The 13,405-nt window shown below is 37.6% G+C and overlaps 1 protein-coding gene across 9 annotated transcripts in view; it reads right to left on the bottom strand.

Moving 5' to 3' along the window:
* Positions 1-13,405, bottom strand: part of gabbr1a (gamma-aminobutyric acid (GABA) B receptor, 1a) — a 57,110-nt gene that overhangs the window by 20,481 nt on the left and 23,224 nt on the right. For all 9 annotated transcript variants that reach the window (XM_083547838.1, XM_083547840.1, XM_083547841.1 and 6 more), the window contains 8 exons: positions 12,176-12,310; positions 10,506-10,676; positions 7,840-7,941; positions 7,346-7,411; positions 6,804-6,995; positions 3,728-3,973; positions 3,419-3,482; positions 2,902-2,979 (listed from right to left, as the gene is read on the bottom strand). In XM_083547838.1, the coding sequence (XP_083403964.1) occupies positions 2,902-2,979; positions 3,419-3,482; positions 3,728-3,973; positions 6,804-6,995; positions 7,346-7,411; positions 7,840-7,941; positions 10,506-10,676; positions 12,176-12,310 (1,054 nt within the window). The remainder of the gene's footprint in view (positions 1-2,901; positions 2,980-3,418; positions 3,483-3,727; positions 3,974-6,803; positions 6,996-7,345; positions 7,412-7,839; positions 7,942-10,505; positions 10,677-12,175; positions 12,311-13,405) is intronic.

Raw genomic sequence — 13,405 nt, 5'->3', positions numbered from 1 at the left:
AGTTTCAGTGCTTTGCGACAGTCTTTCTTCCCAGTGGAGTAATCAAAATCTGCATTTTTGTTTTTAGTCTTTTTAACTTCAAAAGAGGGAAAGAAAAAAAATTAGCTGTTAATTAAACTAGAATATATATAGCCACTCCAAAACATGGACATTCCGTAATATATATATGTGTGTGTGTGTGTGTGTGTGTGTGTATGTGCAGCTGTAATAAGCAGAAACCTTATTAATCAGTAACCATAACAAGCAGAAAATAAGCAATACGCAGAAACCTTTCGGATCATTAAATGTATCTATGAGCGTATAAAATGCTGACATGCCGGTTTTAATAACTTCAGTTGTGTGATTGTTTGAATAATGCTGTGGTATAATCAGAACAAAACATTTTAGAGTGTATATGCAGGAAACTGATCAACTCCAGTGCTGGAAATCCTGCTGTTTTGAATTACGTCTGTTATTTTTCACTTATTAATGACTACCCAATGTTTTTTATTCTTTACATGCATATTGTTGTGTTATATGAGGGTAGATGCAAATGTCTGTAAGGTAATAGTGCAGAAGTCTGACATTATAATAAACAGGGTACAGTTCATTTTTAATAAATAAATGCTATAATATAAGCCTCACTGGAAAAAGGATTTTATTCAGTAAAACAAACATTTTATTTGCTAAAAATAGCATGAGCTATTAGGGAGACGAGAGCACAGAGCACAGAGCATGAGGGCCGTGTGTCCCTGTTAGATCCCAGGTGCTCTGAAGTGTCATGACATCCCTGTTCGTTTTGATTCTTTTCGTAATATCAGGGCACAGATGGGTTCGCACTGACTTTCTGTAACTGTGCTTACCAGTGTGTGTGTGTGTGTGTGTGTGTGTGTGTGTGTGTGTGTGTGTGTGTGTGTGTGTGTGTGTGTGTGTGTGTGTGTATACACACATATTTAGCCCAAATGTTAGAATAGTGTCATAGTGGGTCAAACACAAAATGTTGTTTTTGTTTGAAATGAAAAGGGTTAGGGTATAGCTTTAATTCTATACAGTACTCATTGCATCAATAAAGGATCCACTCAAAGATGACGTGTGTAGGGGGCATGTATTCAAGACGACGAGCGTGGGCGTGAGCTCAAGTGTGCAGTCATTTGACGCATTTACACACTTAAACCTTCCTTCGTCCTTGATCTAAGAATCAGGACGGCGTGTTGCCATGGAGACCCCACTTCACAACGGTTGCCAAAGCTATTTGGAAGGAAAAAGACATGCTCGAGCGGTTGTCAGGGGCTACCGTGCAGGAGCTAAGAGAGCATGTGCAGGCAATATGTTGCAGACACGCACAGACAAATTCTAAATGAGTTCCATTTCAAAGTTTAACTCTAAGTTTGGGGTCAATGTGAACATTTGACTCTTTTCTAAAATCTAGCAGTGCATTAGCTTGAGAATGGCACAATCAACTTAACGCTAATTAAATCCTAAAGCCTCTACCGAGAGAAAGAAAGAGAGCCCCGAAAGCCTCTGGGTTATTTGTATTCCGCTTCTGTTTTGTATTCTTTTAGCGAAGAGCAAAAGTGGCATGGACTGATTTTGTAGGCGTGAAGAAAGTGAGCTGAAAATAAATTAGTCACACGTCAGGGTAAAGATTACTGCAATTACAAGCAATTGGCAGGCAGGAAAAAAGTTTTCTAAAACAGCATACATCAGAAAGTTGGAGCTGATATTTACTATATCAAAATTATCTTCAGAATCATCTATTTTACTCTGAAAGCTTAGAATTTGTTTGCTCAATATGTAAATTGTAATATTTTTTTTTGTTCCTTCTAACATCATAAGATAAAATCAAAATACACGGCAAAATACGAGGCACCGAAAGCATTTTTGAAGAATCTTATTTAAAATGTTTTTATTTCACTCTTACAGCTTTGATTAGATTTAATACTGACTTTGGCATCTGCTTGCACAACAAGCTGAAATTAATTCTCCGGTCACATTTCTTCTCTGATCCCGAGCAATGTCAGTTCACTAATGTCATGCTGCCAGAACCTTCTTTCTCAATGAGACCAGAGCATGGAGGATTGATTAGAGCTCCAATCGAGTCTGACTCATGGGGGTGGCTAAACATGTAAATAGCATCCAAAGTATATGGAGGAAGAAGTAAATCAGAAATACACAGGGGCATTTAAATCAGCTTTCAACAGTCAAGGCAATTTGAGGTGTAATTGGAAAGTTATTAAGGTTTAATCATTATTTAATATTTAGTAATTTGGCATTTTATTGGGCTAGTAGTTTACTGACATGGCATTTATAAATCTATGTTAGAATTGAGTTTCCAGCTAATGAGCTTAATCACATAATATCAGTCCCAATGACTAACAAATGTAATGCAAATAGCGTTGCATTTTGTTCACATTATGCAAAAATCCTTGCGTTTTATCCATTAAACCAATGATAACTGCTGCAGTTGTGGGTTTTTTTTTTAATAAACCCTTTAAGACTGTTTTCTAATTTAAAGCAGGTAATATTGTTATCACCGGTGACTGATTCTGATTTGGTCAAGCAGAGCTCAGGTAATGCTATAATACTAAAACAAGGCTCAGCCATACTTAACATTGATTTCAAAAAACCACAAGATGTCAATTCAATGCTGAGTTCATCAACAGCTCACATTCAGGGTCCAATAGATTTCATCTCTTGCATTTCAGTTTTCCCCTGTGCTCGAAACCACAGCCGGCACAAAGAGCAGTTATATTCGAGTGACATATTAAACAATGAAGCAGCACTTTGTCAGACCAAAAAAAAATCAATTGCAGCAATCTAAAATCATGACAAATATAAGGGAATGGACAGGAAGAGAGAATGAAATGGACAAAGCTGGTGACAGTTGTCTAGACGGAGGGCAAAAGAATCAATCTGTCTCACCTATCCACTTGTCATTTCCGTACCACGAAAGATTGCCTTTTGTGCTGTCGTAGTATCCAATTTTCTTGTAACTCCCACCTACAAAATTAAACAGAGAAGCTTTTAAAAGACTAAGATAAGAGGTCTCCAAAGACAGAAAAGAAAATACTCAGTTCAGCCACCAAGTCATCCTATTAGTGGTAAAGCTATTAGAAAAGCTATTACTTAAGAAGCCTTAAGAAGAAAAAGTGATTACTCATCATTAGCAAAACATTCATTTACAAAAATAAATGAGGCTTAAAAATGCGAAGTCAATGCATTTGAAAACAACAGATAATTATGAAAATGAAGCAAATGTACAAACACACATACAGTGATTATTACAACTGCTTAATAAATGCTAGCTAAGGAGGACACGCTGTTGGGCTGATGCAATTGTCTTGCAAAGTGTAAAATCTCAATTGGGCAATTTTATTGAAACAAAGTCTTAAGGGTTTTTTTGATATAACAGACAAAACAAATAACAAGAAGAAAATACCTTGCAGTTGTTCTATAAGTGTCCAAGCCATTCTGGATCCCTGCGCATCAAAGACTACATGGCCCTGAGAAAAACATGTATATGGGAATTTACAAGTGAAAATGTAGTTATCTATAAAATCTCCTACTGTGTTTGAATGCAATTTAAGACCCAAAGTGTAGGCTACAATTATCTCATCAGGCCTGGCAATACACCGGATCCTATTTTAAAGATAAGATTATCCACCACTATATAATTCATCTTATTTCTGAGGTCTTTTGCATATTTGTCTATTTTTAATGCTGCTCCTAAAATCCATGCTTTACTCACTGATACTCCTTCAAACGAGCTGGTATTAAGAGCCCGATATATCTCTGCTGTGATGTCCTTGTTGTTATAATTAAAGTCCTCCAGTCTTCTTCCTTTAGCCTGCAGCGGTGCAACCGTCTTATTAAGAGCCAAAGCAAGAGCCCACACTGCATCATATGCCAAAGGAGCCTCTTGAAAACCCCCTGTCTCCTCTGGGTTCTTCCCACCAAGACGAGACATGAGCTGAGCCAGAAACTCCTGAGAAGTCTGAATAAAAAAACACAGGACTGAATTAAGTGGTTGTTTAAAAAAGAATAGTAGAGTAATCAACAGTTCAATACCAAGTTTACCAAAGCTTAGTAATAAGAAGAAAGTAAAAGTTGGGATTTAATTATACTTGACCACCCATCTGCCAAATTCCACTAGGTGAAGAGGCAGACTGGACTAAACTTATTTAAGATAGTAATAATAAATAGCAATTATTTGCAGCTTGTTTACATAATAAAATAAAACATATGCACAAGCTGTAGTGATTATGTATGACTTTATAAAATTCTACATCTGAACATGGCTCTAGATTCGAGCGGTTTCTTCATTAAACACAATAAAGAGAAAACTCTATTCCAGTTTATTCATAATTGAATGTCATAACAAGATACTGTACTGTAATGTGACTCCGATATACTGATCCAGTTTATTCCTAATTTAATGTCATAAAAAAGGTGTTGCACAGGTTTATTACCACCCAGATACTAACACTGCAGATTTAGCATCAATAGTATAACGTCCAATTACCGTACATAGTGGGGGTATAACGGTACACGTATTCGTATTAAAATATTTCGGTACAAGGCTTTTGGTTCAATACACATGTGTACCGAATGCGATCCTTTTTTCCACGTGGAACACGTGTTATAATCGGAGTTCCATCAGGAATGTATTAAGTGGTGGACCGCAAGTTTGTTTAGTCTCTTGCCTTGCACATTGAGTGTATTTAATTATTAATATTGTTATTATTATTAATTTTAAAAACATACACAACAATACCAGGGGTATAAAAAACTCATCTAGAATTAGCGCAGTGCCACTGTACATACCGAACCATGAATTTTGTTACACCCCAATACAATCTCTTACTTTCTTTCGGCTTCTCCCATTAGGGGGCGCCACAGCGGATCATCCGTATTCGTGATCCGCATGTTCGATTTGGCACGTTTTTTCGCTGGATGCCCTTCCTAACGCAACCCTCCCTATTTATCCGGGCTTGGGACCGGCACTAAGAGTGCACTGGCTTGTGCAACCCTAATGGCTGGGTTTGGTTCCCTGACCTAATACAATCCCTTACAATGTTGCTATATTTAACCTAAAGCTTACTTAAATGTGGTCTTTTTTATCTGAAAGTGCTACAATTTTCCATACTTCTTTTAAATATTACATATAACTTCATCAACAGAATGACCAAGCAAATATACAGTGAGGAAAATAAGTATTTGAACACCCTGCTATTTTGCAAGTTCTCCCACTTAGAAATCATCGAGGGGTCTGAAATTGTCATCGTAGGTGCATGTCCACTGTGAGAGACATAATCTAAAAAAAAAAATCAAGAAATCACACTATATGATTTTTAAACTATTTATTTGTATGATACAGCTGCGAATAAGTATTTGAACACCTGTCTATCAGCTAGAATTCCGACCCTCAAAGACCTGTTAGTCTGCCTTTAAAATGTCCACCTCCACTACATTTATTATCCTAAATTAGATGCACCTGTTTGAGGTCGTTAGCTGCATAAAGACACCTGTCCACCCCATACAATCAGTAAGAATCCAACTACTAACATGGCCAAGACCAAAGAGCTGTCCAAAGACACCCGAGACAAAATTGTACACCTCCACAAGGCTGGAAAGGGCTACGGGGAAATTGCCAAGCAGCTTGGTGAAAAAAGATCCACTGTTGGAGCAATCATTAGAAAATGGAAGAAGCTAAACATGACTGTCAATCTTCCTCGGACTGGGGCTCCATGCAAGATCTCACCTCGTGTTGTCTCAATGATCCTAAGGAAAGTGAGAAATCAGCCCAGAACTACACGGGAGGAGCTGGTCAATGACCTGAAAAGAGCTGGGACCACCGTTTCCAAGGTTACTGTTAGTAATACACTAAGACGTCATGGTCTGAAATCATGCATGGCACAGAAGGTTCCCCTGCTTAAACCAGCACATGTCCAGGCACGTCTTAAGTTTGCCAATGACCATTTGGATGATCCAGAGGAGTCATGGGAGAAAGTCATGTGGTCAGATGAGACCAAAATAGAACTTTTGAGTCATAATTCCACTAAACGTGTTTGGAGGAAGAAGAATGATGAGTACCATCCCAAGAACACCGTCCCTACTGTGAAGCATGGGGGTGGTAGCATCATGCTTTGGGGGTGTTTTTCTGCACATGGGTCAGGGCGACTGCACTGTATTAAGGAGAGGATGACCGGGGCCATGTATTGCGAGATTTTGAGGAACAACCTCCTTCCCTCAGTTAGAGCATAGAAGATGAGTCGAGGCTGGGTCTTCCAACATGACAATGACCCGAAGCACACAGCCAGGATAACCAAGGAGTGGCTCTGTAAGAAGCATATCAAGGTTCTGGCGTGGCCTAGCCAGTCTCCAGACCTAAACCCAATAGAGAATCTTTGGAGGGATCTCAAACTCCGTGTTTCTCAGCGACAGGCCAGAAACCTGACTGATCTAGAGAAGATCTGTGTGGAGGAGTGGGCCAAAATCCCTCCTGCAGTGTGTGCAAACCTGGTGAAAAACTACAGGAAACGTTTGACCTCTGTAATTGCAAACAAAGGCTACTGTACCAAATATTAACATTGACTTTCTCAAGTGTTCAAATACTTGTTTGCAGCTGTATCATACAAATAAATAGTTAAAAAATCATACATTGTAATTTCTGGATTTTTTATTTTTTAGATTATGTCTCTCACAGTGGACATGCACCTACGATGACAATTTCAGACCCCTCCATGATTTCTAAGTGGGAGAACTTGCAAAATAGCAGGGTGTTCAAATACTTATTTTCCTCACTGTAATTATATTTCACCCACCAGGTTAGAGGCACCACGAACAGTCTCAGGGTTCAGCATAACAATCTCAGTAGTGACGTGTCCCTCCACAGCTTCAGTCATCTGCTCCATAGTACAGTTTACAGCCGGGTCTTTGATTTTAAACCAGTTATCTGCGTACCAGCCAATAAGGAACCAGACATACTTCTTTCCATAGAGTTTCTCCTTATAGACCTGAGACCAAAAACAAACTATTCTCAGTAAAGGATGATTAATTAATAAAACTAATGTTTCCGTAGGGTATCATAATACTACCAATACTAAAATAACATTAGTGTCTTTAGTTAAAAAAATAACAGCAGTAATAATCCTGGTCTTGTTATTACATCTGAACTGCTATTGAAGATTTAAATTTTTGAAACTGAGCAGTTGCTGAAGAAAATACCGAAATAACCAATAAAATAAATAATATATGAAAAACCACAGGTTTATAAAACACGAGTTTGTTCTAATTTATCATTTATATAGTAACAACTAATTCATAATACAATTAATATTAATTGATATGAATGTTCATAACTTGCCTCACAAAAAACTTTTCTTGCTTCAGTCTCATAGAAAAGGCCAACAATGATCCTGGCATCTTGACGCTGAATAATAAAACAAGAGCGATTTTATTCAAACGAGACAAAACAAACAATATAATGTGTCAGTTTCTTATTTTTATATTAACTGTGCATATGCCACTTATGTCACATTCAGTTATATTTTCACACTGAAAATTTTTATTGCATCCGAATTGAAATAATAAGTCTTTAACACACTTCACTGTGCAACAAACATGCTCACATAAATCTGGTGGGGGGGCACATATAATATCAGTTTTGCTATAGGCGTATGTTCAGTTTAGCCCCAGACCACAGATATGACATGTGAGCTGTCACTTGATCTGAGGTTTCTGAGATCCTGAGAGTATTGACTTCACATTATGTTTTCATGTGCTCCATCATGTTCAGGCTGGCTAACTGCACGATGCACCATGAGGAAGTGAATGCTGTTAAATTTTTCATCAAAGTACCTTCAAGTTCTTGACAGCCACGGCAGGATCAGTGAGGAAACTCTGTCTCACACTTATTTCTATTCCAGCTTCCTTCACCCTCTGCTCCAGATCATCCAATGTCTGGAAGAGGAGAGAGAGAGAGAGGGCAGGGAAGGAGAGAAGACAGTGAGTAAAGTGCTGAAGAATTTTAGATCAGTTCAGTATAAAAACCATGGGATGTGCAGTATGGAAGCATAACAAGTGGAGTGACATATAAAAAAGAATTCAGTAGGGGGATAAAATGTGTAAGAGCAGAAGACTGGAAAGGGGGAAAATATTAAAAAATGATATGAGAAGAGAAGAAATGGGCGAATTAGACCAGTGCTGAAGAGATTTATGACTTGGGTCATAAATATTCACAACCAACATACTGACAAATGGTCCTTCACTTGCCCCGTGGCCTTTTCTATACTTATTAAAATAGAAACAAAATGCTACTGGCTTTTTAAGTGAACTTTTTCCCAAATTCAGAGGTGGACAAATCAATAACTGCCTACTGTTACAAACAGATATCTCCAGCTTACTCGATTTGTTTTTAATTTATCACCACATGGGGACAAGTGACTTAAGTAGGCTGTTGATATTCCGGTCACTGGCACCGTTTTTTTCCTGTCTACCAGCCAGAGAAGAAAACATACTAAAGCATTTGCTTTTATTACTAAGATATAGACTTAGTATTTCATATCAGTTCCTGTCAACACCTCTTGCCCAACCGAGTTCACTCTCACCTCGCCTCACTTCCAGCTCACTATGTTCAGGGTACCTCCTAGTCATGGATTATATGGCTACCATACAAGGTGGTATCAAAAGGTTTTGTGACTGGCTCTGTTTACAAGAAAGTGTATATCTACGATTACACACTTTCAAATTCCAAATAGTCCCCTTGCACAGCAATACAGCACTGATAGTGTTCCTGCCACTTCTTGTGTTCTTTTTAAAACGTGACAAGCACCTTCTGCGATTCTCGCTGGATATGCAAAATGATGTCAAAATAGCAACCTTTCAGCCGGATCATCTTCGAAAAGAGGGCAAAGTCCGCAAGAGCCAAATCTGTCGCGTAGCATGGGTGCGGAAGTAAGATCATATGTTTTGTTCTCCAACGAGCATCATGCACAAGTGCATCATGCACGTTTGACATTTTCAGGGGTTCAGCTCATCGAAGGTCTTCCTGGTCTCTCTGTGTCTTCCAGGGATGTTCTTCCGATCTTAAAGAGCACGTGCCACTCAAAACACCTCAATTGACTCATCGCGGCATCGGCATATTTTAAGCATATATCGTGTCAAATGTCTTTGTGGCAGATTTGGCCAGTTTTCCACAAAATGTCATGTTTGCTCTTTGTTCTTACTTGCTGGCCATGATGAAATCGCAGACGTGGTAATGCACGTGGTCAGAATAGCACCGGTTGGTCTTAAAACCTTTTGATACCACCTTGTACTGTATGCTAATATACAGTATGTTATCTTCATAAAGGCATGTCATTCTGAGGATTTGCAGACATTCTGAGCTATGTTTACACTGCTTTTACCATTTGTCCACATTTGAATTGCTATTGATTACTCTTGTGGAGTTACCAAATTTTTTAGTTTTTAGTTTTCATTTTAAGGTTTTCTTATACTGAAGAAAAATGTATAAATAAATAAATAAATAAATACATAAAAACTTTCTTTCGGCTTCTCCCATTAGGGGTCGCCACAGCGGACCATCCGCATGTTTGATTTGGCACGTTTTTACGCGTCCGCATCCTAACCACCATAAATAAATAAATCATAATAATAATCATAATAATAATAATAATAATAATAATAATAATAATAATAAAACATTTTATATATATATATATATATATATATATATATATATATATATATATATATATATATATATATATATATATATATATATATAAAGTACAGACCAAAAGTACACACTTGCTCATTCGAGGAGTTTTCTTTATTTTCATGACTATGTATATAATTCCACATGTGTTAATTCATAGTTTTGATGCCTTCAGTGTGACTCTACAATTTTCATAGTCATGAAAATAAAGAAAACTCTTTGAATAAAAAGGTGTGTCCAAACTTTTGGTCTGTACTGTATATATATATATATATATATTCATACATTGAGGAAAATAAGTATTTGAACACCCTGCTATTTTGCAAGTTTTCCCACTTAGAAATCATGGAGGGGTCTGAAATTGTCATCGTAGGTGCATGTCCACTGTGAGAGACATAATCTAAAAAAAAAATCCAGAAATCACAATATATGATTTTTAAACTATTTATTTGTATGATACAGCTGCACATAAGTATTTGAACACCTGTCTATCAGCTAGAATTCTGACCCTCAAAGACCTGTTAGTCTGCCTTTAAAATGTCCACCTCCACTACATTTATTATCCTAAATTAGATGCACCTGTTTGAGGTCGTTAGCTGCATAAAGACACCTGTCCACCCCATACAATCAGTAAGAATCCAACTACTAACATGGCCAAAACCAAAGAGCTTCCAACTTGTGGCGACCCCTAAAATATATATATGTGTGTGTATGGACATGGTGGTGTTATTGACACTGTATGTATGTATGTTTTAGGGTGGTGTTATTTTGGGGTTTATTGTAATAAGAATTGTTTTTGGAGGCTGACCGAAGTAAAGACTTCTGTTGTTTGCTGGATGGTGGCAATCTTGTTCCAATTCCACTTCTGGAAAAGACGCACACGTGTGGGGTTATGCAGTGTGGCAGAGGGATGTGTGCGGAAGAACGTTGGGAAACGTTGCCTGTTGGACAGTGCTGGAGAGCTGGAGCCATAAGAGAACTAGACAAGAGAAGCACAGTGGTTAAGGCATGACGTGAAACAGATTTGTGTTGCAGGGTTGCAACGACAGCCACATTCATCTTCTGTAAGCACTTAAACCGTGATCAGAGTCACAAAGGATCCCGAGTTTATCCTGGGAATACTGCACACAAGGAAGGTGAATTTATGCCACTTGGTACCTCATTTATACCTATGGGCAATTTAGCATAGCTAATCTGCTTACATGGCCACAGGAGTAAACCAAACAGATTCTCTCAAAGGCAGCCCTCTTTTCCATGCTGTTCATAAGACATTGCATTTGACCCTCAACCACCTTAATAAACTCTACATTTAACAATCTTTCAGCAAAATCTAAGAGTAGATTAATGTCAGCCCACTGTGACCACGTTTTTCTCAAACCGTAAAAAAATAATTCACTGCTTGACTGCATTGTCTGGCATACAGTGCGCCGATACTCGCTCGCCACAGGATGTGGGTTTGACGTTAATTATATTCCACAGGGGAACTGTAAGTGAGTTCTGAATTTTAAAAGTCAGTGTATCAGCAGCAGAAAAAGTGAGACTCTGTGCTGTCACCATTTCAGAACTACAGGTCTGGCTCTTCTCCTGCCTGAATAATGCATTAGCCAGAACTTTCATTGATAAAAAAAAAAAAAAGTGACAAACTCATTCAAACTAATGCCTTAATAAATAATTTACTTTGCGACTACATTGTTTAGCACACAGTACACCGATACTCGCTCAGCACAGCACGCCGGTTTGACGCTAATTATATTCCACGGGGAACAGTAACTGAGTTAAGAATTTTAAAAGTCAATGTATCAGCAGCAGAGAAGCTGAAGCAGTGTTGTCACCTGGATACCTCGGATAATTTGCTTTCATGTTGCCTGAGCTTAACTTTTGCTAATAAAAAAAAATGTGACAAACTAATTCACTGAGGAGAAATCTGCAATAATATAATGTGTACAAGTCGTCTTTTAGATCTTCAAAGATACAGGCCATTAATGACGAAATTCATGGCATAGTTCTATGATGCACCACTAAAGCAGATTTGAGGAAATTAGTTGAAAATAACCGACTAATTCAATTCTCAGTTGGGGCCCATAGACAAAAGCAATTAATTTGAAGTTAATCTTTTTCCCAGTTTGTGACAGATCCTCCTTTCACTCGTTCTTCTCCAAGTTTAAATTCAACTCTCACTCTGCTTGTTTTTTTTGTTTTGCACAAAGTAAAGGAAGAAGGAAATTGTTTTGTTTTGGGATCAATCTGTCCAAGATTATTAGACTAATACAATACATTTCAGTGAATTTAAATGGCCGCTGACAATGTTATAACATTTAAATATCATTACATGCTAACACCACTAACAAATATAAAATCAAGCTGTAGATGAAAACAGAACAAAAAAGTCACCGTTTAGCAAGTTAGATTAAGAATGTAATCTTTTTTTTTTTGAGGGTTAGCATTTGTCTAGAGAAGAGCTTTAAAAAAGCAACGCACCACTATAAGGTTCCACATACGAGCTGCTTCAGCCACTAGTGTAGAAACAGAGCTGCACCCCGGCATCAGAACGATTTTTATCGGTTCTGTGTAGAGAAGGTCGTACAGAAACTTCGTGGATTCCCCTGGGTCACACTGAGACAGAGACAAAAATAAATAAATACAGAATAAACACTGCTACAGAAGGTAAACATTTTTACATAAACATAATTCATTCCTCATATTTGGTCGTGAAATTGTGTAACACGATTTATATAACAGAGGAAGAGTTACAGCAGTTCTAGGCAGTTTAATCGAAATCCAACCACATTTCACTTAGTTTCGTTTGTAAACCAGGCGATTTCCTGAATGCAAGGTTTGCACACCTACAATATTTATAAATACCGTAATTTCCGGACTATTAAGCGCACCCATATATAAGCCGCACCCACTGAATTTTACAAATATTTGTATTTTTAACATAAATAAGCCGCACCTGTCTATAATCCGCAGGTGTCTACACTAATGTACTTTACACAGGCTTTAATGAAAGACATGTTACACACGGTGTAACGGGTGAAATATGTTGCGCTTCCTTTAGGAGCATAGCGGTATTTTGGGAACAGCCTGCCGACGCATTTTTCCGCTATTACTGCATGTGTGGAGACCGAGGATTATGTCCTTATTATTTTCTGATGCTCATTTCTAAGTTTCTTTGACTAACCCGTAACACTGTTGCCAAGAAAAATAAAAAGCACGATTTTTTAAAAACCTGTCTGTGCTAATATTATTTCTGTTGCAACTGGAGTTAGCGAGCTCTCCCATGACCCAGACTCAACACGCTACAACGGCTTGTATCTAAACAGTAGCCGACCAAGAAAGTCATTGTTCACTGTCTTCCTCCTTCCTTTCACAACTATTTATCTCGAGAGTTTATCTTTTGGCATTGTCTTGTGTTTAAAAATTAAGCTTATAGTCCGAAAAATAAGGTAAGTAAAAACTTAAAAATGTAAAAAAAAAGAAGGAAATTTATCAAACCACACTAGCATCCATACTTTTTCAGTGTTGTTTGTAAGAACAGAAAAAAATATTTGAATACAAAAACAAATCTTTTCTGTGCTGTGATTGATGATCATAGAAATAGGATTTCCATTTATACCAGCATTAGATTTGGAAACAAACTTGCAAAAGCCTACAAAATTATATATTTTTTTATTCACTAATAATTAAAGAGGAAAGTTGAGGGGGAGG

This window comes from Silurus aristotelis (assembly GCF_946808225.1).
Source record: "Silurus aristotelis genome assembly, chromosome: 8".
NCBI classification, from domain to species: Eukaryota; Metazoa; Chordata; class Actinopteri; order Siluriformes; family Siluridae; genus Silurus; species Silurus aristotelis.
The sequence above is the reverse complement of the archived record's forward strand: the minus strand, read 5'-3'. Positions and strand labels throughout refer to the sequence as shown.